This window comes from Thunnus thynnus, chromosome 5 (genome assembly GCF_963924715.1).
Source record: "Thunnus thynnus chromosome 5, fThuThy2.1, whole genome shotgun sequence".
Classification (NCBI taxonomy): Eukaryota; Metazoa; Chordata; class Actinopteri; order Scombriformes; family Scombridae; genus Thunnus; species Thunnus thynnus.
Genome location: NC_089521.1, coordinates 33,494,501 through 33,518,780, shown reverse-complemented (window position 1 = coordinate 33,518,780; position 24,280 = coordinate 33,494,501). Strand labels below are relative to the sequence as shown.

Below are 24,280 nucleotides of genomic sequence, written 5' to 3'. Positions count from 1 at the left end.
AATACTACAATACCCATGAGCCTCAGCTGCTGTTGCTATGGAGGTGAAACCATTGGTTTGAATCAGAGTGTGTTAAATTCAAAATTCTTCATCACCGAACTTTTAAACAATCGTGACCCAGAAATTAAAAGTGAACTGATATTCGTTAGCGGTGCACATGACTGAATTTTAAGCTCTGTGATTGGCTGTTTCTTGCTGAAATGCACCTTGGGAGTTGTAGTTAACTTCTACTCCCAAATCTTTATGTCCATCTTTATGTAGCTTTGACTTTCCACTAAAGAAAAAGATATTTTCTAACACAGTTGTTCATCTTTTGTTCTGATGATTCAACAGGAGAGTTTCATGCTGATCCAAGTGAACTGACAGTCACTGACGTCGTCTACAGGAACAATTAACAGGATTTTTACTTCAGGACCAGGGAATAGCTGCTTCCACTTTGCATCTCTATTACTTGAGACACTAGTTTGTAAATTACTGCTACTGCTGGGAACATGATAGCGCTAGCCAGCTCCAATATCCCACCAAGCTAATCAGTTATAGCTGCCAGCTACTAACTGCAGGATTAGTCTCTAACCAGACAATAAGTTAACACAGTTTACTCAACAGATGTGTTTTTGTACCAGAACAGAAAAGTCATCTGTTGTTCCAACTTGGGGACATTTACGATTTATCCCAACATGGTAACTCCAATTATTGGCCTCGTCGTCACACTAGATGTCTAAATTAGCTTGTTTTTGTTGTATTATAAACTTGTAAAAGTGAATAACTCCTTTTAAATTAGCTGTATTGATTCTATTAGTGTATTTTATTTAGATGTAACTGTCAGTGATGGAGGATTTGCAGCAAGAAACCTTTTTGTCAGCTTGTTGAGACTTCTGTTGGGTTTTTTTTTCCATAAATGGGACATATGGAAGCTGCCAGAAATTCCTGATATATCTTGGAATTACAACTCGGAGGTCGACGTGACATGAACGTTATTCTCACTCGGCTGCTTGTAATTACAGACTGCAGGATATTTCAGCACCATAACAGTTTGATTTTGGTGTCAAAGTTCACCAAACATGACACATAAAATCCTCTTATTAACTTTAGGGCTGCAACTTATAATTATTTTTATTATTTTTGTCAATTAACCGATCAATTGTTTGGTCTTAAAATGTCAGAAAATGGTGAAAAATGTCAATCAGTGTTTCCCAAAACACAAGATGACGTCATTAAATGTCTCGTTTTATCCACAACTCAACGATATTCAGTTTACTGTCACATAGAGACTAAAGAAACCAGAAAATATTCATGTTGAGATGAGCTGGTAACTAATCGATTAATCAACTGATTGTTGCAGCTTTGAGTTACTTTGCACCTGTGAGCAAATCCACAATAAAATAATCAATCTATGATGATTTGACCAAATTTAAATTTTACAGTGTATAAGTGCAACAGGCCAGCAGGATATTCATAACACCATCTACTGTAAAACATTTGTCCTCGTCTTCACAAAATGGAGGAAACTATTGGACTACGTTGAACAGAATCATGACGCCAAACCATCTGAGAAATAATTTATGGATTCAACACAATAGATGGAGAAAGTATTGATAAGTCCTGTTATCTCATCAGCAGCGACGCTGGAGAGACACTGATGTCATTTCTACTGTATCGTTAAGAAAGGAGCCCACAAACTAATCAACTCTCTAAATACAAACCAGGGTAAAAAAAAAAAAATCAGTTTTTAAATATTCTTTTAATTGAAGTGACATTTCTCTTGTGGCTAAAACAAAACCAACAATGATCCTGTCACATTACAGACCAGGAGGAGTGCAGATTTCTGCTACCAAAGAAATCAGAGAAAAAGAAAAAATATACTCACACAGACGTCAACGAAACGAAACGCAGCCATTTTCAATATATTACTATACGTCCCACTGACTCACTCACACGTAGAAACTGAAGAAAACAACCAAAATAAAACTAAAGACGCTCACAGCAGCTGTGGTTGATGATCATCTTTTATCCCCAACACAACAATTTATAGTAACGAGTCTGTAATTTCTTAATAACTTTCCTGAAAAGAGTCTAATTTGATGCTAATCGTAGCGGAGACCACGACGAGTCGATGTGCAGCAGGTCAGAAATCTGCCTTCAGGAAAGCAAACAACTCAACACATGCGGGATAAAACAAGGTTTCCAATAAAAGGATGATTAATAAATTCATATTTACATGAGTTTAAATGAAGAACTGTCAACGTCAAATCAACGACTGCTTATAAATTAAACACAACTAACTAAAATAACTAGAATAACAGAACTGTGTCTCGTTTCTCTGAGGAAATTCTTATGAAATTACAGTAAAATAAAGCGTTACCCAGTTTTAATGATGATCTTATGATCACGACTTGGTCGACGTCAGGGCTGTAAAAAATGATCATCAGCCATGTCATATACAGTGACAACGAACAAAAAGTAAGACTGAGTGGATATTCAGTACAAATATCGGTGAGTTAATTAAAAAACTAAACAGATAAATGTAATTAAGTAATACTGACTGTGTGTTTTTCATATATAAATTCTGTAAACAGTGACGACGTCTTCAGTTCGTCCGTCAGTAAACAGTTCGGGTCGATTCTACTCAAGTTTTTAAAAACTCAGGAATTTACAGCCTGATGTGTCGACGCGTCGGCCAATCGGATTCCTAATTACATCATAGAAACGACCCAGAACGATGCTGAGCTTTGACCTTTTGACCTCAGCAGTGTGTCCCCACGGCGGCGTAGGTGGTGGAGGTGGACGCCTCCCTGCGGATGGTGCTGAACGGCGACAGCTCCAGCTCGGTGGTGGCGCACTCGTTGTCGGCGTCGCTGGTGGCGTTGGCGGCGGAGCGGGGCGGGCCGCACTCGTCGCAGCAGCAGCAGCAGCAGTCCAGGAAGGCTCTGGTGAACGGCTGGCACAGACAGAACAGCAGCACCGGCGTCACGGCGGACTTACAGAAGAGCAGCAGCTGGCTGACCAGATGCAGGATGTCCAGGGTTCTCCGAGGGATGCCGGCCGCCATGTAAACACTGAGGATGTTGCAGATGTTCTCCGGGATGAGGCAGAAGCCGTAGAGGATGGCCAACGCCACCACGGCGCAGTTCATCTGGCTCTCCAGCTGGATCTGCTTCTTGCTGCTGCGGACGCAGGTCCTCTCGGCGTGGCGGATCTTGCGAGCGGTGATCAGCGAGCTGCAGATGGTGAACAGCGTCGGCAGGCAGAAGTAGCAGCCGAAGTACCACCAGAGGCGAGCGCCGTCGTAGGTGAGTCCCAGGACGTACAGCGTGTCGGGTAGTTCGGTGGAGATGCGGACCACGCAGCGCTCGCATGGCGTCACGTCAGGTGGGTCGCCGTCCTCGGTGACCAGCTGTCGGATCAGCAGCTCGGGCAGCGCCAGCAGCAGAGCGCCGACCCAGATCACTGCCAGCTTGGCCGTGGTGGACGCCCAGTTCTCGATCATCTCGTAGTACATCTGAACGTTGGTGGCGGCGCGGAAACGGTCGATGCACAGAGCGCACAGCGTGAAGGTCGTGACCCCGAGAGACGCCACCTGTGAACAGAAGAAGAATGTTGGGTCACACAAGTTTCTGAAATTATTATTCTGTGAAAAATGTTCCAGAAGATAAAAAGTTTCTTTGTTAAAAGAAGCAATAACAGAGTTTGTCGCCATGGTGACTCTCAACAGGAGAACACGTCAGAAAATGTTAAAACATTTATGTCTGGTTATGTAACTCAGTATTTTCTCAGCCCTGGCGATGTGAGGGGCCCCTGGAGGTCCGGCGGGCCCTCATTAGCAGAACAGTACAAAAAACCTAACAATGCAATAAAATAAAGGACGCCAACATGATGGGTTAGCGCTAGGATTAGCATGACTGCACCTGGCTAGTTTCATCTACCTGAACACACCTGATCTATAGGAGACTAACGAAACAATGTGCCAGAAAATAACAGGGAAGAAGAAGACAAACAGGTAAACATGGACATAAACAATGCAGTTGTCGAAAATCTTCAAAAGAAATCTCAACGCTAACAAGTTATGTTAACCACAGTCTTCATGATGAAGGAACATGTCACCCAGTGCAGCGGTTTAATAGTTTCTAGACAACAACGGAGGAATCAGATATATCAGACTTTAGATACACACACAATACTTGTTAGTAGATCAGTTCATCGTTAGTTTGGATCCAAACACGAAGAAAAATATAGAAAATCACCAGAATGATCCCTTCACTACATTTTTCTGATAATATTTATGTACTTTTGCTTGTAATGGAGTATTTCAACATTGCTGTACTAAAGGATCTGTGTACTTCTGCTGACTGCAGGGATGTTAGATCAGACTTTATTTGATTAAACTAATTGGACCTAATGAACTGGAAGCTACTGGAGTCTACTGAGTATTATGTTAATAGGGTTATGATTCTCATGCTAAACGCTAACTGTAACATGCTAAATGTGACATTTACTAACCACAAACAGTGTGATGCAGATCGACACAGCTGAGCTGCACAATGCTCTAATCTGAGATTATTTTTTTAAAATTCAAATTATAGTTACAGTTTTTTTTATGATTGATTCCCTGCATGGCTTAATACTGAGTCCACATGTTGAGTCCACATGTTGAACTTTACCAACATACAGCTGCTCATTTTACACACAAACAAACACAACAACTCATCAGACACACCGAGATAAAAACCCTGACAACATATAAAACAGTTGTTTTATTGTGTTTATGTAGTTTAATGGTTGATAGTGTATACATGTGTATATAGTGTAAATACAGTCAGATGTGTAGCTCTCTATAGAACCTACTACAGTGTTTCTACAGGAACGAGTCATAGAAATGCAGCAGGAAAGCTTTCATCTTTATTTCTGTTGAATATAGATGTATTTCAGTGTGTTTATGATCCGTATGAATACATGTTAGTGTTTGGACATAAAATATTGAAGGAACAAGTTGATATTTTTAAGAGGTCGCTTGATGATCAATAAGATCTGCTGCATTGATCCACACGGGTCACCTACTCGTGATGGATCGACGTTTGTAAAATCTGATTTTTGTTGCAAATTCACTTTTAGACTGATTGTCTAATAACTGAGGAGAGAGAGAGAGAGAGAGAGAGAGAGAGAGCAGCTTTGAGTCAATTTTCATCTCTCTGATATAAAAACGTATTTTCTGATTGCAGATATTCATCATCAGTACTCAGCTAATAGTCTACTATTTACTTCACTGATCTGAGTCGCTGCCTCACCCCTGTTCTGAACACTGACTGTGTGTGTGTGTGTGTGTGTGTGTGTGTGTGTGTGTGTGTGTGTGTGTTGTCCTGAAGGGTCACAGATTCATTATAATGGAAAGGGTTAATCCTCTGAGCAGCAGCAATTAGAAAAGTCTGTGTTAAAATATCTCACTCAGATGCACTGAGCTCCAGATGTGTGTGTGTGTGTGTGTGTGTGTGTGTGTGTGTGTATGTGGGTCGGATCCATCACAGCAGTTCAGTATCAGATTTAATCCTCTTGCTGGTTTGTTAGATTACGCTCCATTAACCAGTTAGAGGAGAGTTTGGTTGCACGCTCAGCCGTGAGTTCACCAAATTACACCGAAGCAGCTTCATCCTTCCTAACTGGACCTGACAGAGCCGCGACTCACTGCTGAGTGACAGCAGGTGTTCGTTATTAGCTGCACTATCACTGATTAAACAGACGATCTGCTCACCATCACAAAACTCTGAGAGAAACATCACAGTAGGACTGAAGCCCTTCAACAACATACACAAACTACTCAAATAAAACCTGTGTTTCATTATTTCAGTCATATGAAAGGAAATTAGTGACTTAACAGACAAAACACTGGTAATGTTGGGAAGCAGAGCTCAGTGAAAAGAGAGAAGAGCAACATTTTCAGATTTCTGCAACTGTTCTCTGAGTCTTCAGCTCATGACTCTCTGAAGCTGCTGTGGATCACATCTGATTGTTCCAAACATCAACTTCAACATTTTAAATGTTTCCTCAAACAGTTCAAACCTCTGATATACATGTCAAACACATAAAGGTCAGTTTATCCACCTGTTTGGGTCATGTGATCACATCCTGAAATGTTGGAGAGAGTTTTATATATAAATATTTGTGTTTTCTATTGTGTACCTTAACTGCAATCTGAACTGATCGTTTTGGTTGGTTATGAATGAAACTGAAGTGTGCTGCCTGTTGTACAACAGAAGTTTATGAACTGGAGCATGAAGGTCATTTTATCTTGATGTTGTTTACAGGTTTTTTGAGTTGGAGTCGTCTTAAGACGGTTCAGGACTTCAGAGGACATCTTTAAAGATTCCAGAGAAACACTTCTCCAGTACTGGATGGTAGATACACAACATGTTGCTGCAGTAAGAAGGCTGTGAAATAAAGAACACTAGAGTTTTCCTCACCTACGGTAAGTGTGACAGATTTGAACTGTACACACACATACAGCAGAGAGTTTTGTTGTTTATTTTCTAACAGATCTACATTATAACTTGAACTTACTTTGGGTCCAACCTGCTTATTACCTGCTTTACTGTTCAATAGTCAAACCTACAGCAGCGTCCTGTGTTTCACTACAGTCTCTCATCCTCTCGGCTCGCTATATTCCTCTGAGTCAGATCCTTATAGTTACATTTATTATTCATTTCTCACTCTGTACTGAACACATCCTGGTTACAGACAGCTGATCTATAGAGAAACAGACAAATAACAGCCGAACTAAAATATACAGAATGATGTAGGTCATCAGCTCTAACAGAGATGCTGTTAAGAAGCTTAAACAGTAAATTAAACCTTTTTGTTTAAAGACTTTAAAGCAAAAAAGCTTTTCCACCGTCAGAGGTCACACGAGCCTGATGGTGACCTCTGACCTCTCGTGAGTCTCTGGAGGGATTTTTTTTTTTTTTTATGAATAGAGAAGGAGAAAGTGAAGAATCAGGACGACAAGATGAAGAAAACTGAAGTGATACAAATATGATGAAGGTAATATAGAGAGAGCTGCAAAGAGTAATCAATTAACTGTTAAATTAATCTGCAACTATTTTGATAGTCAATCAATCACTTTGAGTCATTTTTTTAAGAAAAAATGTCCAAATTCTCTGATTCCAGCTTCTTAAATGTGAATATTTTCTGGTGTCTTTAGTCCTTTATGACAGTAAACTGAATATCTTTGAGTTGTGGATAAAACAAAACATTTGAAGACGTCATTTTGAACTTTGGGAAACAACATTTTTCACCATTTTATGACATTTTATGGACCAAACAACTAATCAATTAATCAAGAAAATAATCGACAGATGAATCAATAATACAAATAATCATTTTCAAGATTTTTACAGAGACTTGTGGACCATTTCTGTCAAGAAAAGTCAAGAAAAAATAAAAGTTAAGGAACATCAAAATTAAAATTAAGTCGTGGTAAATAATTATGAAGTCTGGAGTACATTTACTGTGTTCTTTTCTTCTTCAGGTGTGTTTGATCGTCATAGAAACCTGCGTGTCTCTCGTATCCTGTTTACTCTGATGAAGCAGCTGATCAGAGGGGGGGGGGGTTCTTCTAATCTCAGTCTGAGACACTCTTCATTAATCCTGATCTTCGCTCTGATTGGACGGCAGGTTGTCACATGGACAGCAGGTGTCGTCTTGTTTTCTGCAGCCTCTGATGTGACGCTGATCAGATTAACGAACCTTCACATCAGGCGACATTAAACCTGATTTAAAGCCTGAGTGCAGTCTGGAGCCGCCGTCCTCCTGATCACATGACCTGCTTGTTACTTGTCTTATTTTATGTATAAATCACATCGATTATTGATTAATTTGACTCCAGTTTTTGATTGGCTGTTGCAGCCTACGGCCTGTGATTGATGTTAAAGATAAACTGGAGACGCTGCCTTACTTAACGCTGCCATGGTAACCAGATATAATTTATCTCAAGAGACTTCCTGCTTAAATAAGTAAAACTGAAACATGGACAAATAAAAAAAAAATGACTTCACTTCCTTCTTCTGTATCATTTATGAACCCGTCTACCTGCTGAACATTAGACATTGTTGAATGAAGATCTCCTCCAGACACATTTAAAGACATATAACATCCTCCGCTTTGAATAATAATTAGTCTGATATGTTTTTTTCCACAAAAAAGTTAAACTATTATTTCATTAAAATATCTTAAACTGACATTTCCTCCTTTCTTATCCTTTAAAGTTGTCCTCCAGTCAGAAACATGTTTGTTCTTCTTCTCTGTTCAGAGTTTGTTTTCATTCGTCTGCTGAAGGAGGAAAGTTTCTCTGAGCTCACTGAGAATCTGATTTTAAGGGGGTGGGACTATGAGCAGGATTTGTGACATCACAACTAGTTTGGAGCCAATCCTGGTCCAGTATTCAACTTACACGGCTGTGATGTGGAAACTTGACGCCTCCAGTGAAGGAGGAAACATCTGGTGTCCAGCAGGAAAACTTTGCATCACACTTATGTAAGTTACATATTGGACCATAACTGGCTACAAAATAGTTGTGAAGTCATAAATCATGTTTGTAGACTCGCCCGTTAAAACCAGAATGAGCTCAGAGAAACTTTCCTCCTTCAGCAGATGAATGAAAACAAACAGAGACGAAGAACAAACATCCAGCTGAAGGAAGAAGAAGAAGAAACAGTGAAAGGGGCTTAAATGTGACTGTGAATTATTCAGATTTTAAAAAAAAATTAGTTGATTTGTGTAGATTAAATTGTCAACTCGACGTTCTTCCTCCTGGAGGAGGGAAACCCTGCTGCTCTTCCATCTTTGTCCTGTTAAAGTTTTATTTTATTAATCTTTTATTAATTAAATTAAATGCTAAAAAAATGTGAAAAAATGTCACTCATAACTTCTCAGAGTCCACTGTGACGTCTGAAGATGCTCAGTTTACTGTCAGATATGACATTTAAGAAGCTGGAACCAAAACGACTGAAACAACTGTTTGATTATCAGAATAGTTGCCAATTAATTGTCTTTCAATCGATTAATCACTGCAGCTCTACTGGACAATCAATCAAATCAATCACACCGTCAGCTGGAACCTTTTACATTCTGAGTTTCTCAAACTTTAACCTCCATTTGACTCCTTTCAAGCAACTTTTGTATTTAATTTTAATATTTTAGTGTTGAAGTTTTTAAAAACTTTCTAATCAATGATCCACTAAACATCTTCAGTTTAATCTGAGATCAATAAAGTTGATCTTTGCGGTGAGAAGAAGAAACTTTCATCATGATCCTGCTGTCAGATCTCATCTCACCTGTTGACCCCCCCCCCCACCCCCCCCCCCCCCCCCCACCCTTCCGTCTCACCTCCAGGTACGGGATGATCCTGCACGAGAACTCCCCCAGCAGCCAGTTCTTGGTGAGCTCGTGAAACACCACGAGCGGCAGGCAGAAGAAGATAATGACGAAATCCCAGAGCGCGAGGTTGGCCAGCAGCGAGTTGGAGATGCTCCTCATGTAGTAGTTGTGACACACGATGCACATGACCGACACGTTCCCGATGATGCCCACGCTGAAGATGACGGCGGCGGTGATCACGACCGCGTACGCGCCGTACGACTCCGCGGTGACCGGGTAGAACGGGTTCTTCACCTGCTTGCGTCTGGGGCGCGTGTTCACCGGCACGAACGGCGTGCTGTCGGTAAAGTCCGGCACCGCGTACTCCTCCTCATAGTCGGTGGTGTTGAGACCGAAAGGGGTTCCGTCCTCTTGCTCCTGCGCCATGGCCTCGGGCAGAGGTTCCCACGCGGCCGCAGCTTCGTCCTTCACCGCCTCGCTCCGCTTCGCTCTGCCGGATTTTGCGCTCCGTCTCTGCCGCCGCTTGTGTCCTGTCCTCCCACGGATGACGGCAGGTCCACGCGGGGTTTGCTCTTCTCCCGGACTGCATCCACCTTTGCGCGGCTCACCGACCTTGTTTCCATCCGTTCCATCTTCCTCTGTAGGTGCAGGTCCGACGCGACGCGCTCCATTTTGCGCGTCGCTTTTACGCACAGCGCGCCGGGGAATCTGTGTACCCAGCTGCTCAGAGGATGACGGGTTTACAGTATCCAGCCACGAGGCCTGCGCACTCGCCCCGCGCGTCCCCCCATTGTCCTCCCCGCTGACTGTGCGCCATCTCCGGCTCTGCGCATTCCTGTCAGCGGCGGTGGATTCATAATGAGGACTGAAAGTCGTCTTTGTTTTGTGCCAGTGGAGCTGAGTCGCGACGGCCTCGCTGCACAGCCACAAACACATCAACCCCGGGAATGGAAGCAGCATCGTGTGGTTTTGTCTAACCTGTGAGATCAAACTGATGTTTGCTCCGAAATGATCGATCCATCTGATTTCTGATCATCAGTCGAGAAAAAAAGCGCAAATCTTAACTTTAAAATGTCAGTTTTCCTTCATTTTTGCGCGCAAACAACTCTCATACAATCTTTGGTCGCCTGAAAGTGCTGAACCCGACCGGTTCGGGTGCGTCCCGGAGCGGCTCCAGTCTGGAGGCATCACCAGTGAGACCAAAAACCAGAGCGGAAAAAAATATCCTCAAACTGGGCTGGAAACAGTGAACTGACCGCTCGGATCGTGTGCAGCAGAAGGTGGAGGTACGGGTGGAGAGTTGATTCCTAGCCGGGTAGAAACACCTCCATCCCGGATAGTTTGTGCACGCACAGCGGGTCCGGAGCGCTCGGAGGTCGCGGCGGAGCGCGGAGAGATGCGGCCGGAGGAGACGCCGAGCCTCGTCTGACAGAGAGGAGAGGACCCGAGAGGAGGAGGAGGAGGAGGGGGAGAGAGTTGGCGGAGGGGGTGGGGGTTCACTGTCAAACCGGCTCTGATCCGATAATAAATCTGTGTGGGATCACCCACCACACCAACACGATCTACTGACATTCATGACAACTTGTTTTCTTAATGTAAGAAGGTTATTTCAAGAAGTTGTTATAAAGTGACACCAGCTGTCCACATTTCTTAATAAAAATAAAGATTTTCTGTATTTGGCAGAGGACCAGTGCATAAAAACTACATTTTCAAGAAAGTAAATTCTAAACCTATAAACTTGAAAATGAAGGAAAACTGCTTTAAAGAGTTGCGCTTGTGTGATTAGGGGAGACCAGGGACAGTTGTAACACTTTCTGCAATTTTCCAGATAAATCAAAAACCATTTACACCGGAAGAGTCCATCTGCTATATTATAAACGTCAATGTGTCAACTAGTGAAACAATGTATTAAAGTGGTTTTATGAAATATGTTCAGGCTGCAAAATTGATTTAAATACAGTCACTACACCGTTACAACCGTCCCAATGTAACATGTTTAAAATATACATAATTAATCAATCAAATACTCAGAATGAAAAAGATTATTTAACATTCATGTTATTGTGACTATTCATTTCTTTTCTTTTCTTTTCTTTTTAAATAATGAATACCGTCCCTGGTCCCCCCTATATATAATATTTCCTAACCTTATCTTAAATTCAAGTACACTAAAAGTATAATTAATGAAATGCTGTGAGATACTGATATCCTCCATTTAATATCATCTCATAAAACAGAGACTCAAACTTAATAACTGTGGGAATAAAACTGAATCTATCCTCAAATAGTTAAAATGCTCAAACCAGATTTATTAAAGGACGGGTTCACAATTTTACTAGTGTGTCTTAAACCAGCAGTCAGGTGTCCATAGTAACAGTGAAAGAGGTTTTCCTCGCTGTAATCATTCCTCCTGTTCATACTGGATATTAAAAGATCCTTCAAATGTGCTTTCAATGGAAGTGATGGAGGCCAAAATCCACAGTGTGTCCACACAGTCATTTAAAAGTCTGTGTGAAGCTTCTATTCAGCTTCATCAGTCTGAGTTAGTCATATCAAGTGGATATCTGACACATTTACAGTCTTTTTAGCATCAAATTCCCTCTTTGTGTTTCCTCGGACAGTGTTTCCCTGTTGAGCTGCAGGTGGAAGTATAGTAACAAAAAGACTTTGGCACTAAAAAGACTGTAACGTTGAAAGATATCTACTTGATTTGACTCATTTGGACGCCGAAGCTTCATATTAGCTTCAGATAAACTTTTAAATACATTTTTGCACAGAAGGAGGACTGTGGATTTTGTCCTCCATCCCTTCCATTGTAAGGTCATTATGAAGGGATCTTCTAATGGTCAGTATGAACAGGAGGAATGATTACAGCAAGAAAAACAGCTTTAATGTTCATTTGGGCTCCTGACACACTCGAAAAAAGTCAACTTTAATAGAATTGAGATAAAAAGCTGCACTCTAGTGACCTACTCAGCTGGATTATTAGACTAAAACCTGTCTGATGAGTCTATGATTCATAAACTGCCTGTCTAACAATTTTAAATAAATTTAAAAAAAGTTTCTTAATGTCAGTTGTAAGAAGATGTTATGTAAGTTTATGACACAATCAAGAATCAATGAAGCTCTTGTTAAACAACAACAGAGCAGCTTGTAAACTGTCTAAAACATAATGATTCATTATATCTTTGATTATCTAATAAAGGACATTTTAACTCCCTACAGGTTAAATATTGCAGAGTTCAGTATCTTTGTCTAAAAAGGCCTTAAAGGCTGTTTGAATGTGCTAGAAACCACCATTAATACATTAATAATGCTAAGCAGAGAGAAAACTCAGTCAAAATATAAAGAAACGGCACCTCTGGATGTAAATCCTTTCAGTGTGGGCGCTGGAGTTCAGACTAGTTGACCAGATGATGTGACATCCTCTACTGCAGTTTTTAAAAACAAATGTTTTTATTTAATGAAATGAATAAAGAGGAAAGATGGATGAAAGTATTTAGTATTGAAGTGAACATGTGCAGCTTGTATAATGAGTTTTTATATGTTCAGTCTGTCATCATGACTCAAACCAAGACTACCTCTGACTTATTTTATCTGTTCATTTTATCCATTATTGATCATTACTTTTAACTGTTTTATATGTTATTTTATTTGTTTTCCTGCTTTCTTTTATTTGTCCTTGTTTGTAACAGTTGTTTTGAAGTGTTATTTAAATAAAGTTATTAATATGGAAATACGTTTTTTTTTTAACTTTTAGTGTTTTTATCCTGCGTCATGTTTCAGCTTTAACTTGTGTTTCTGTTTATTAGTTTTCATGGTGAATGTGTGTAAAGTGTGACCAAAACAAACCAAACTTAGTTTCACAGAGAAACATAAAAACACTCTGAAGTGATTCTGCAGGAATTAATAGTGTACTTGTGATATTTGTATAGTTGACAATAGATTTATTAAATATTATAATTAAACAGCAGGAATTTGCTTCTGCAGTTTGAGGAAAAATCTGAGTTCCAGTAAAGAAACGTTATCGTGTTTCAGTGAAAGTGACTGAATTCTGTTAAAACAGGTCTTGTTTGCCATCTAGTGTCAAGTCTGAGTATTACACCCAAACCTTCCTGTTGCACTAAACTAAAAGACAATATTAAAGGGTTAAAGCAGCGGCGAGCTCTTGGTGAGATTTCGTTTTTGATGACAGCAGCTAAAACTGGAAGGATGTGAATCAGTTTCTGGAGTGTTTGTGTCTTAGTTTTCAAATACTGGGAGCTCTGGGAGCTCTGGGAGCTCCTGGCTGCCGGTCTTCAACACCTGGTGAGGTCATCATGTCAGAGGTCAGTGTTTCTCCAGGTGTCAACATCCCTCCACCTGAGAGCAGGACGGACAGGTAATAAGGTGATAACAGAAGAGGAAACGGAGCTCGTCTGTCCAGACTGACGGGACAGAAAAACACAAAGTTTATCAAAAGATCGTCTACTTCCTGGATGATAACCAGGGCAGCGAACTTCCTGCTGAAAGACATAAGGACATTAAGATGAAAATAAATATACTGTGTTTTGAAAACACATCAACACAAGTCCCCTGTCAGCTGTTTCTCCTAAGTATTACCGTGTGAGGAAGAGGACACGAGGTTCTCTTTGCAGTAAACAAACCATTTTTTCACGCTGTATCAGACTTTCTCTTGCCCACATTTCCTCTCTGTCTCTACTCATCCAACTATCAAACTTAAAAAACAAGTTCAGGTCCACAGTTTAGATGATTAACAGTCTGGATAACTGAGACTCTTGATCTCAACACAGATGCTGCAAATTCCACAGAAAGTATAAATAACCTTTGAGTTGAATTACAGGAACATTATGAATCACAGCCAGTTTGTTTCCATATAAAACCTCTGCTGCAAAAACACCAACAGCCTCATTAAAAGTCACTTCTTTTATTCTGAAAGAGTCATTAAAGGCTCTGTGAGCTGTACAGGAAACAAAGCAGAATTTTCAAAATACACTCACATGTCAGTCTCACATATTTATGTACATTTATTTTACTTTACAAATAAAAAAAAACACACAAAGGACATTAAATACAAAACAGGTAGAGACAGTTTTTTTTTTCCCTGCAGGATTGTGATTTACTGGTGACCTTTGACCTGCAGGGGGTTCAGGCGGGGTCGGGGTCGGAGCGAGTGCACGAGGGTTTGGTGACGGTGGTGTTGCAGATCTGGTAGCAGGTTTGGTTCTGTCCCCCGTTGTCCTCCGCTGGGTACGCTGTCAGACACAAGTCCAGCCACGGACGCTCAGCTGAGGACACACACACACACACGAGATCAACGTCACACACACACACACACACACACACACACACACACACCTGACTCTACCGTCACACACACTCACACACACACACACACACCTGACACTAACGTCACACACACACCTGAGCCTGTCTTCAGTAACGTTCGGTAGATTCTGTAGCTGCTCTGTAGGTGTGTGTGAGTTTGATGGACGTACCTGTGCTGCCCCCTGGTGGAAGGAGGGAGTCCATGGTTTGACGGACACTGTTCTGAGCCTCCTGATTGGCTGCCACGTCCTCGGCCGACACGCCGAAGAACAACTCCTGATGAAAGACACGAAGCAAGTTAAAAAAAACAAGAAACGACGTCTTTACAGGAAGTTCACATCATCACACATTCATGTTTACCTTCAAATCTCTTATAAAACCCGTTTCACATGCTTTTATCAGGTTTGATGTCGGCGCTCAGAACACGCTGCGTTCAATTCCATCTCCTTTCACAAAGATTATGATTAATTATTATTTTTAATAATCAGTTTTCTCTGATTCCTTCCCTGAATTCAACTGAGCTGTTCTCTCTGCAGGGTTGGAACAGCTGGGTATTATTATTCCTATTATTATTATTATTATTATTATTATTATTATTATTATTATTATTATCAGGAGTCACTTTGTTAATCTCTCGCTCTTCTCTTCCTCTACTAGTCAGATGAATCAGGGTTTTATTTTGTAATTTTATTTTGTACTTCTCTGGTCCACATGTTACATTCATTACTGACTCAGCTGTCTGACATTATTATGTTTAATCTCAAGTTGATAATAAACGTCCTTTTAGAAGCTTTGTTCATGTGTGATTCTCTTTATTTGTCTCTGACTCTGAACCAGTTCGTGACACGTTCAACGTCAGCCTCCCAATAAAAAGAAACTGGCCCTCGGTTGAACCTCACTGCTGTTACTGAGCTCAGGGATGTTTTATGTCGTCATGACAACGGCAGGATGACAGTATTTAAAAGTGTTTCATTCCTGAGAAAAGATAAACATGAACTGAAGTAAAACTGGTCAAACGTGTTGCGATCCAGAGCCGCTGCTGATCAAAGCCTTTTCTGTCTTCTTCATGGCTTTTAGTGCTTTTTAGTGTTCGTGAACACATTGAACAGATTAAATTCTCTCACATTTTTTGCGTTTGACAGCTTCCTTCCTTCTTCTCTGAGTATTTTCACAGACATGCTTGAGAAGCCTTTTTTCCCCACTGTTTCTCTGGATTCCTGAAACTAAAACTGGCACATTCAGTCCGCTAATGAGAGACAACAAAGACAGTAAAAAGCTCCATTCAGACGAGCTGCTTGTTATGTAAATGTTGTGGCAATTTTCCATGTTGATCTCAGTCGCTTTTCTTCTGTTGTAAAGTAACATTTCAACCAGATTCCAGTTTGAACTGAATGACTTGAAAGATCAGAAGTTTGGAATCAAACGCGTCCAGTTTTTAAGAGCAGCAACAGACGTCTATATTCTATTCTATTATTTGATCTTACGGAGCTCGAGAGGAAAAAATAACTAATTCATGTTCCTCATTTAACAGAATTCACCCTCACGCTGTTCTCTCATCCTGCTACATCCTAACTATGGATCACTGGGAGATAATAAGGTTTAGGTTTGATCTTGGACTCGGATATGAGGATGAGAACACTGTGTCATCTCTGAGATTAGAATATAACAGTTTTTCACTGTAAACATTCTCATGCTCATATATACACGTATATATTTGTGTATATATACATGTTCTAAGCAACATATTTTAACTGAGAGCACTAATTAGTTTCTTCTTCTTCTCTGGATTATCCACTAAATGATAATATTGATGAGAACATTTCTCAGTGGGTTCACAGTGGAGAGGAGGAGACACCATCATGATCATTAATTAAGGTTTCAACATCAAAATAAGTTTGAAAATCCAGCAGTGATGCAGCCTGTGAGAGAAGTGACAACACTCTTCTTCGTTGGTGTTATTACTTTTCCAACTGAGCGCTAACTGAGCTGTTTTTAAGTCTTTCAGTTCAAAGCGAGTCTCAAATGTTCAAGGCCGAGTCCGAGTTAAACGTTCATTCAGTGGTGTAACAGTGTAATGTGGAGCGCTGTCTGTGATGTCAGCGGTGCTGAATGTGCACAACTGAACCAAAACACGTGGCTTTAATTTTAAATGTCAGAAGGATAAAGATTTATAGAAGGATTTAGAGTAACAATCAGACTGACACTGATAGTTTGTTATTAATATTATGAAGATAAGTGTGTTCAGATGGTCACACAGGAGGTTATTTGTAATAATTAGAGCAACAGACAAGTGAAAACACATTCATAACATCCCGAAATATTTTACAAAAGCAAACATGACCTTTTTTAATAACTTAACTAAAAGGAGGAATTAGCAGATTGCCAACAAAAGTGATTTGTGCATCAAAATATTAAAAATAAAAAACTATTGATCGTGTGTGTGTATAGATGAACTAATTAAACCATCAGTTTAACAGATACATGACAACAGCAATGTCACATATTCAAGGTCTTAAAGCCTTGAAACGTGGTTTGAAATCATACAAATGCATATATGATATCAAAGTTGAGTGTCTCATTGAGCATCCACAAAAATCTGAATGAAAATAAACATTCATAACTATTAGAAAGCACAAAAACAGCTCATTTGGCTGCTCAAAGCATTTCTCAGGACTGTGTGGGCGTGTCCAGATCACGTTTGATTGACAGCTACTTTTAGCTCAAGTACCGTTTTATTTCCTATTCATTCACTAAAATGTTTGCTGATATGGAATAAATCTAATCTATCAAATGGACCCTACTTCGTTGAAAGTTTGAATAATCCACTAACTAACAAACTAGGTTAGACCACCTGAAACTGTGTTTTTATTTAACCATACCTCCTGGAGTATGATGCTAATCGTTTTAGCATCTTCCATTCACTTACATGAAACGGTTAGCATTAGCTTTTCTATTCAAAACTTTTAAACTTATTATCATCTACCCCAGTGGTCTACTGGTTATCTTGACTAATCAGCTAACTAGCAGACTAGAGTAGACCACACATTTGTTTTTATTGAACTATACCTTCCAGACTACGAAGCTAAGTGTTTTAGCATCTTTCATTCACTTACATGAAACTGTTAGCATTAGCATTTCTATGCTACACTTTTGAGCTACTTATCCACTCTGTGATTAATACAGATTTGGATGGTGTACCCAAGTCTGCTAGTTAGCTTAACACAGTAACTTTCAAACCATATCAGGCTAATTTGAATTCTCATTCCAGCTAAAAGCAAAGAAAAGTGCACTGCATTGTTTTCTCATGCGGGAGATGAGAGTAAGTGTTGTGAAGTCAGCTTGGCCAGATAGCCACGTCAATCATCTTTCTCCTAAATATGATTGGGCAGGTATTTATTACGTAATAAATTCCCTAGTTTAGCCCCGCCCAACTGTAACCCAGTAACAAGGGAAGGGAGAGAAACTTTCTAAAGAATGTGTTTACTATATGCACATTAGATCCCAAATTACATGATTAATAGCCAATCATGGATTTGCCTTTCCAGGGGCTTTAATATATTTATATTCAGGTTAGCTGTTTAGTTTAAAATGTTTACTGAGCAGAGAAATACCAACAATTCCAAACCTTCACTCCTCCATCATCCCTGCTGCAGTCAGAGGGTGAATCATGTCTTTTGATTGTGTATAAACTCTGTAGCATCTCCTCAACATGTTCCTCCTGTTCTCTGATTCACCTGCTGTGCTCTGAACCTCTCACACGTGGTTTTAGTAAAAACATTCAGACACAGCAGAACTTCTCCTTGTAATCTAATCTCATCTGATCCACACTGAGCCTGTAGTTTATACGCGATACGATCAGCGTTCAGACTCACGGCGTCTCTCCACAGGAAGACGTCCAACATGTCGGTGGCGTCCTGCAGCTCGAGCTTCATCAGCAGGACGAACCGCAGCAGCTGAACGCCGAGAGCTGCAGACATGAAGAGCACATTAACATTATAACATAATGTGATTTATTTCAGAGGAGGAAAAAAAAAACTGCAGCTTGAACAGAGCTGAAATCAGCCAGGAGCTGTTCAGGAACCTTTACAAGCTGCTGAATCAGGAGGAAGGAAAAGGACACAAACATAAATCTCTGTGAGATAAAGAGAGCAGCTTGGAGGTTTTAAACCCCGAAGACGAGACGAGACGTCACAGGACGAGCACACAAACAGCACAACAACAACAACAACAACAACAACAACAACAACAACAACAACAACAACAACAACAACAACAACAGCGTTCCTTCATTATGAAGAGTTTGGTCACATTAGTTTTTTCTCTTTCTGAAATGGAAAAACTTTCCAGAAAGCTTGATGCTGTTATTAGTCTTTGGAGCCGTTTCTAAACAAACTAACATGACCAAACTCTTCATGATGAAGCAACATGTCACCCAGTGCAGTGATGTGACTCACTGACGTGTTTTTAATAGTTTCTGGACAGTAACAGAGGTCTACGGCTCACAACAATAAGGAAAACATAGAAAATCACCAGACTTCCTCCTGTAATCCTTTAATTTTCTGTCGATTGATTTGTGAAAGAAAATCATGTCAAGTTGTTTCCTCTGTTAAAGCTGCACAAATGGATTTTTTGGGCCTGAACAAGCTGAAACACACTGACATGTGAGTGTGAGCTGTTTCCTGTGTGTGTTCTCCAACCTCTCCGACACGACGGAGATTCGAATCAAACTCACCGTCTGCGACGATCTTCTCATCGATCAGTTCGACTCCTTCTGCACACGGCTCCCTCACTGCAGCCTCGGAGCACCGCTTACACCTGCGACACACACACACACACACACACACACACACACACACACACACACACACACACACACAGAGGAAACCATCCGAGTGTGAGTGATGAAGGATGTGTAATCATCCTTTAAGGCCGCAGCTGTTCACCTCGGTGACGTTTACATCACACACTGTAGTTTAAACTGAGGACAGAGACGCACTTTATCTTTAAAACGCAGCATACTTTATCTCGCCGGCGTTCTCAGAGATGGAACAATGAGACTGCAGTTCTGGAGCTTTTGATCATATCACACAATCTTCCTCAGCAGAATATAATATCTTTGTGTTGAGACTGTTTTTGTTTTGTTGTTTCCAAAGTCAAGAATGAACTTTCTACTTCTGCTTTTATGCCGACATGGGTGAGAAGTTCTTAAACAACAGTCAGGAGCCCAAATGAACATTGAAACATGTTTTCCTCCTGTTCATACTGACCATTAGATCCTTTCATCATGCACTTACAATGGAAGTGATGAGAGAGGAAAGAAGAAAAAACAAAGTTCTGATACACAAATCTGTTTTCAGTTTTTGGACTTTTTCTCTAATCTTTGATCTTTGCTGAAATATTGGATCATTTGAACATTTATTGAAATGAAAGCATGTGAGAAGTTTAGAGGGAAAAATCACTATTTGGTGGAGCTGTTAACAACTCATAGACATGTGAAATGTGACCCCGACTACACACTGCTTTTTGTAAGACGTCAAAAGACAAAAAGGTTGGAAACCACTGGTTTCATCTTTAACAATGTGTTGTATTTTAAAAGCTTGTTATATTATCCATTGTGTCAAATCTTCATCTGAAAAGTAACTAAAGCTGTCAAATAAATGTAGTGGAGTAGAAAGTACAATATTTCCCTCTGAAATGTAGAAAGTAGCATCACATGGTCAGACATGTTTTAATAAAGCAGTAATTATAACTGATTTAACAGCGTCTCTGACCCGTAGTATCGTTTCCTGCCTCTGAACAGGAAAGGTGCAGTCAGGTCCAGCAGAGCCAGTTGACCTCCTGATGACCTCACAGGGACGATGTTCTGGTAGCCGGACGCCAGTCGACACGTTTCCTCCAGAGTTGAACCTGCAAAACACCAGAACGTCTGTCACCAGGCACGTACCTTCATCCTGTCTGATGATGACAGATGTCTGTTTAACATCATTTCTCCTCAAAGAAATGAGTGTCAGCAGGACTGTTACCCATGAGGAAGACGAGCTCTTTGGTTTTGCCTTCATACAGGAGCTGTGTGGACAGGTGAATGCTCAGAGCTTGAGTCCGGGAAGCAGGGGAGTCTCCGGGGACCTCGACCCGCCCGGACAGAGCCCACGGCGGGGGACTGCAGGGTCCAGAGTCCCCGGACGCCTCGGAGAAGATACCTGCTACCAGCTCATCATCCGGGACGTCCTGCCTGAGATCACAGAGAAATTATAGATCTGATTTAATTACATTTTACAAGTTCTGAATGTGTGTTCAGATCTGAAGTGAGTGTGTGTGTGTGTGTGTGTGTGTGTGTGTGTGTGAGCCTACATAGATGAACACTTGCTGCAGTAGAGTTTCAGAGCCTGGTGGAGCCTTTGGGGCTCGTAGGATCTCAGCTGGACTCTGACGTGGTGAACTCGACCCGGATCGGTGCGTTTCAGCTCGGACAGCGTCTCCAGCTGCACGTCGTGTCCGCAGCTTCTGTCTGCAGACAAAAAAACACACAAACAATAAACACATTTACAGTTTGACAGACACAAACACAAGAGACTTTCAGCAACTTTAAAAGAGTTTAATGATAAATAGAATGAAGCATAAAACACAGGCTGTCGTCCCAACAAACAAAACTGAAGAAACTAAAGGAACTCTGGAGCATTTAAGGTCTTTAGCATCATTAAAACATCATTTCTAGGACTTGCAGACGCCCTGCAGACAAGATTCCTCTTGTGTCTCTGATTTATGACGTCCTAAACACCTCGGAGGCTGTTTCATACACCGGACTAAGATGATATAAATGTACTTTACTATCAGCAGCCTGTTTATGAGTCTGCAGAGATGCTGGTGACTTCAAATAAGTTACAAACTGAGACAAACAGAGAAGAATTAAAGCTGAAACAAACCACTGATCTTCTCCAGGCTGGATTTCTTTCATTTCACATATATTATGACTGTTTAAAGGTCACAGCAGCTGATAGTTTCCTACCTGTGCTGCACTCCACTGGGTCAGCATCTAAAACACAGACAGAGAAACCATCAAGGACTGAACCAGACACAAAGTCAACAGAAGTCACGCTGTCTACATTCAGGTCACACGCTGAGAGACAGTCTGAAACAGAACGCAGCTTATCTTCTATGACCTTGGTTTCTATAGGAGACGGTCGGCCTTATCAGGGCAGCTGCTGCCCACACGTCCTTATCAGACAGAGAGATGAACTGCTCTGACTGAGACCGGCCGTGACCTGCTGCTCCCAGGGTCGTCTCTGCACATGACCCGGACATGACCCCGGTCAAAAAACTGTGTCATATTACCTTTAAGCCAAAAGAGGAAAAACTCCTCACAACAAGTAACACAGACGTATAAACAACCTGCTCTGCTGAAAAACATCTGATCACAGTCGCTGTGAACATCGTCCAGATATGCAGCAGTTTCTAAACAACAACTATTTTCAGTTTTGTTTGAATTTCAATTGTTCTGACAATTTCCTTCAAAAACGTTGTAAATCGAGGGGAGGAAGCAGTGATATTCACAAGTGTTGAAACTAGACCACTTTGGGGTTTATTTACTGTATAATAAGAAGATATCAGTGGCTTCATACAGTATCATTTCCAGCTCTATATCTATATTCTGGGGCTCTGATGGAATATCTTTGCATGATTCCCAGTTTAAAGCTTCAATTGTGAGTGTATTATAATGGGATCTTCTGATGATCAGTATGAACAGGAGGAATGATTACAGATCCCAACTGCTGCTTTAAGACAGACTTGAAAAATTGTGAACTGGTCCTTTAAGCTCGGACAATGCCAAACTGTTTTTATGTTAATAAAAACGTTACTTTAAAAAAGTGTCATGAAACTTCATCCCAAATACTCGAGAGTTTCAGAACAGACACGACGGAAGCTGCAGCTGTTTGTTCGTCTGCATGGAAACATTCAGGTCACATGACTTTTTATTTTATCCCAGTGAAGACTGGGATTTAAGACACAGCTACTGGAAGCAGCTTCATCCCTCCCTCCATCCATCCATCCCTCTATCATCCCTCCCTCTATCCATCACTCCATCCATTCATCCATCCATACATCCATCCCTCTATCCATCCCTCCCTCCATCCATACATCCATCCCTCTATCCATCCCTCCATCCATCCATCCATCCATCCATCCATCCATCCCTCCCTCCATCCATCCATCCATCGTGTACTATTTTACATGTTAAGAACAGCTATAAATCTATAACTCATTATACACGACGGGTCTGACGGGACCAACAGGCTCTGACGTTCATCCATTCGTTCATACCGGGAGACTCCGGCGGCGTGCTCCAGACCTCCAACATGGTGGTGTCGTTCAGCTCAGCGAGGTCGACCTCGTCGTGCTCTGGAAAAGCCTCGATGACTCTACAGATACATAAACAAGAAGAAAATGACTTCTGGTTATGAGCATTACTGTATGATTCCAGTGACATTTATCAAATACTGCTGTGAGAGGACCTGGATTAACTTCCTCTGTGTGTATTAAACCATCAGAGTGTGTGCGCCCCCGCAGCCTGCTGGTTAATACACACGCTATATAACTGTAACGTCACACTCTCCCTTTAATTCCTGTCATCTCTCCACTGTCCCTATAATACAGGCATAAAAAACCCCCCAAAATATATATATTTATATAAAACCCCATCAGAGTGTGAGTGATGAAGGATGTGTAACCATCCTTTAAGGCCGCAGCTGTTCACCTCATGTCTCTGTCCACAACCGCTGACGTTTACATCACACGCTGTAGTTCAAACTGTGGACGAGTCTCTTACAAAACACATCAGAGACGCATTTTATCTTTAAAATGCAGCCCACTTTATCTCAACGGCGTTCTCAGAGATGGAACAATGAGACTGTAACACACACACACACACACACACACACACACACACACACACACACACACACACACACACACACACACACTTCCTCAGCAGAATATCTTATCTTTATGGTGAGATTGTTTTTGTAAACTGTTGTTTCCAAAGTCAAGAATAAACTTTCTACTTCTGCTTTTATGCCGATATGGGTGAGAAGTTCTTAAAACAACAGATATAAACTTTTAAACACATGTTTTGCACAGACTGTGGATTTTGTCCTCCATCACTTCCATTCTTTCTTCTATTACTGGATTTTTAGCCTCATTTCGTATTTGGTATTTCTGTCCCTCATCTCTTGCCGTACCTCTTCAGCTCCTGCACATCAGGGCTGTTTTCTGGAAGAACGCGGATCCCTCTGCCGTACGCCGTCCCTCCGTGCAGGTGGAAAGCCAGGTGATCCACCTCCTCCTCCTCCTCCTCCTCCTCCTCTGATTGGTTGCTGGTGAGGCCGGGTACTTTACTGGATCCCGGGATCGCTCGCAGGTTGTAGATCCTCAGGAAGTCGCCAGGCTGATGGAAACAAACAGCACAATATAAACACCACTATATGCAGCTATTAAAAAATAAAAAGACAAAATCCACAGTCCTCCTTCTGTGCAAAAAAATGTATTTAAAAGTTTATCTGAAGCTAATATGAAGCTTCAGCGTCCAAATGAG

The 24,280-nt window shown here is 41.0% G+C and overlaps 2 protein-coding genes and 1 long non-coding RNA gene across 3 annotated transcripts in view; 1 reads left to right on the top strand and 2 right to left on the bottom strand.

The window, feature by feature from the left end:
• Positions 1-1,722: 1,722 nt before the first annotated feature.
• gpr37a (G protein-coupled receptor 37a) lies at positions 1,723-10,831 on the bottom strand. Its single transcript, XM_067590860.1, has 2 exons — positions 9,373-10,831; positions 1,723-3,577 (listed from the first exon to the last, which is right to left on the bottom strand). The coding sequence occupies exons 1-2, from the start codon at positions 10,321-10,323 to the stop codon at positions 2,744-2,746; spliced, it is 1,785 nt and encodes a 594-aa protein (XP_067446961.1). The 5' UTR covers positions 10,324-10,831; the 3' UTR covers positions 1,723-2,743.
• LOC137183666 (uncharacterized) lies at positions 5,707-7,752 on the top strand. The gene is made up of 3 exons (XR_010928515.1): positions 5,707-6,079; positions 6,297-6,457; positions 7,663-7,752. It is a non-coding gene; the product is annotated as an uncharacterized lncRNA (long non-coding RNA).
• Positions 10,832-14,274: 3,443 nt separating the features above from the next.
• Positions 14,275-24,280, bottom strand: part of pot1 (protection of telomeres 1 homolog) — an 87,351-nt gene continuing 77,345 nt past the window's right edge. Inside the window, exons 11-20 of the mRNA XM_067590859.1 lie at positions 23,928-24,133; positions 23,011-23,108; positions 21,698-21,724; positions 21,043-21,199; positions 20,715-20,923; positions 20,463-20,598; positions 19,424-19,506; positions 18,564-18,658; positions 14,862-14,967; positions 14,275-14,651 (exon numbers count right to left, since the gene is read on the bottom strand). Coding sequence (XP_067446960.1) covers positions 14,512-14,651; positions 14,862-14,967; positions 18,564-18,658; positions 19,424-19,506; positions 20,463-20,598; positions 20,715-20,923; positions 21,043-21,199; positions 21,698-21,724; positions 23,011-23,108; positions 23,928-24,133 — 1,257 coding nt within the window. The 3' untranslated portion in view covers positions 14,275-14,511. The remainder of the gene's footprint in view (positions 14,652-14,861; positions 14,968-18,563; positions 18,659-19,423; positions 19,507-20,462; positions 20,599-20,714; positions 20,924-21,042; positions 21,200-21,697; positions 21,725-23,010; positions 23,109-23,927; positions 24,134-24,280) is intronic.

What these genes read in the sequence shown, in the direction of transcription:
- gpr37a (XM_067590860.1), bottom strand. Translation starts at nt 10,323, where the DNA reads ATGCTGCTTCCATTCCCGGGGTTGATGTGTTTGTGGCTGTGCAGCGAG. An exon ending in GGATCATCCCGTACCTGGAG is followed by an intron (nt 3,578 to 9,372) that starts GTGAGACGGAAG and finishes TTCTGTTCACAG; the next exon opens with GTGGCGTCTCTCGGGGTCAC.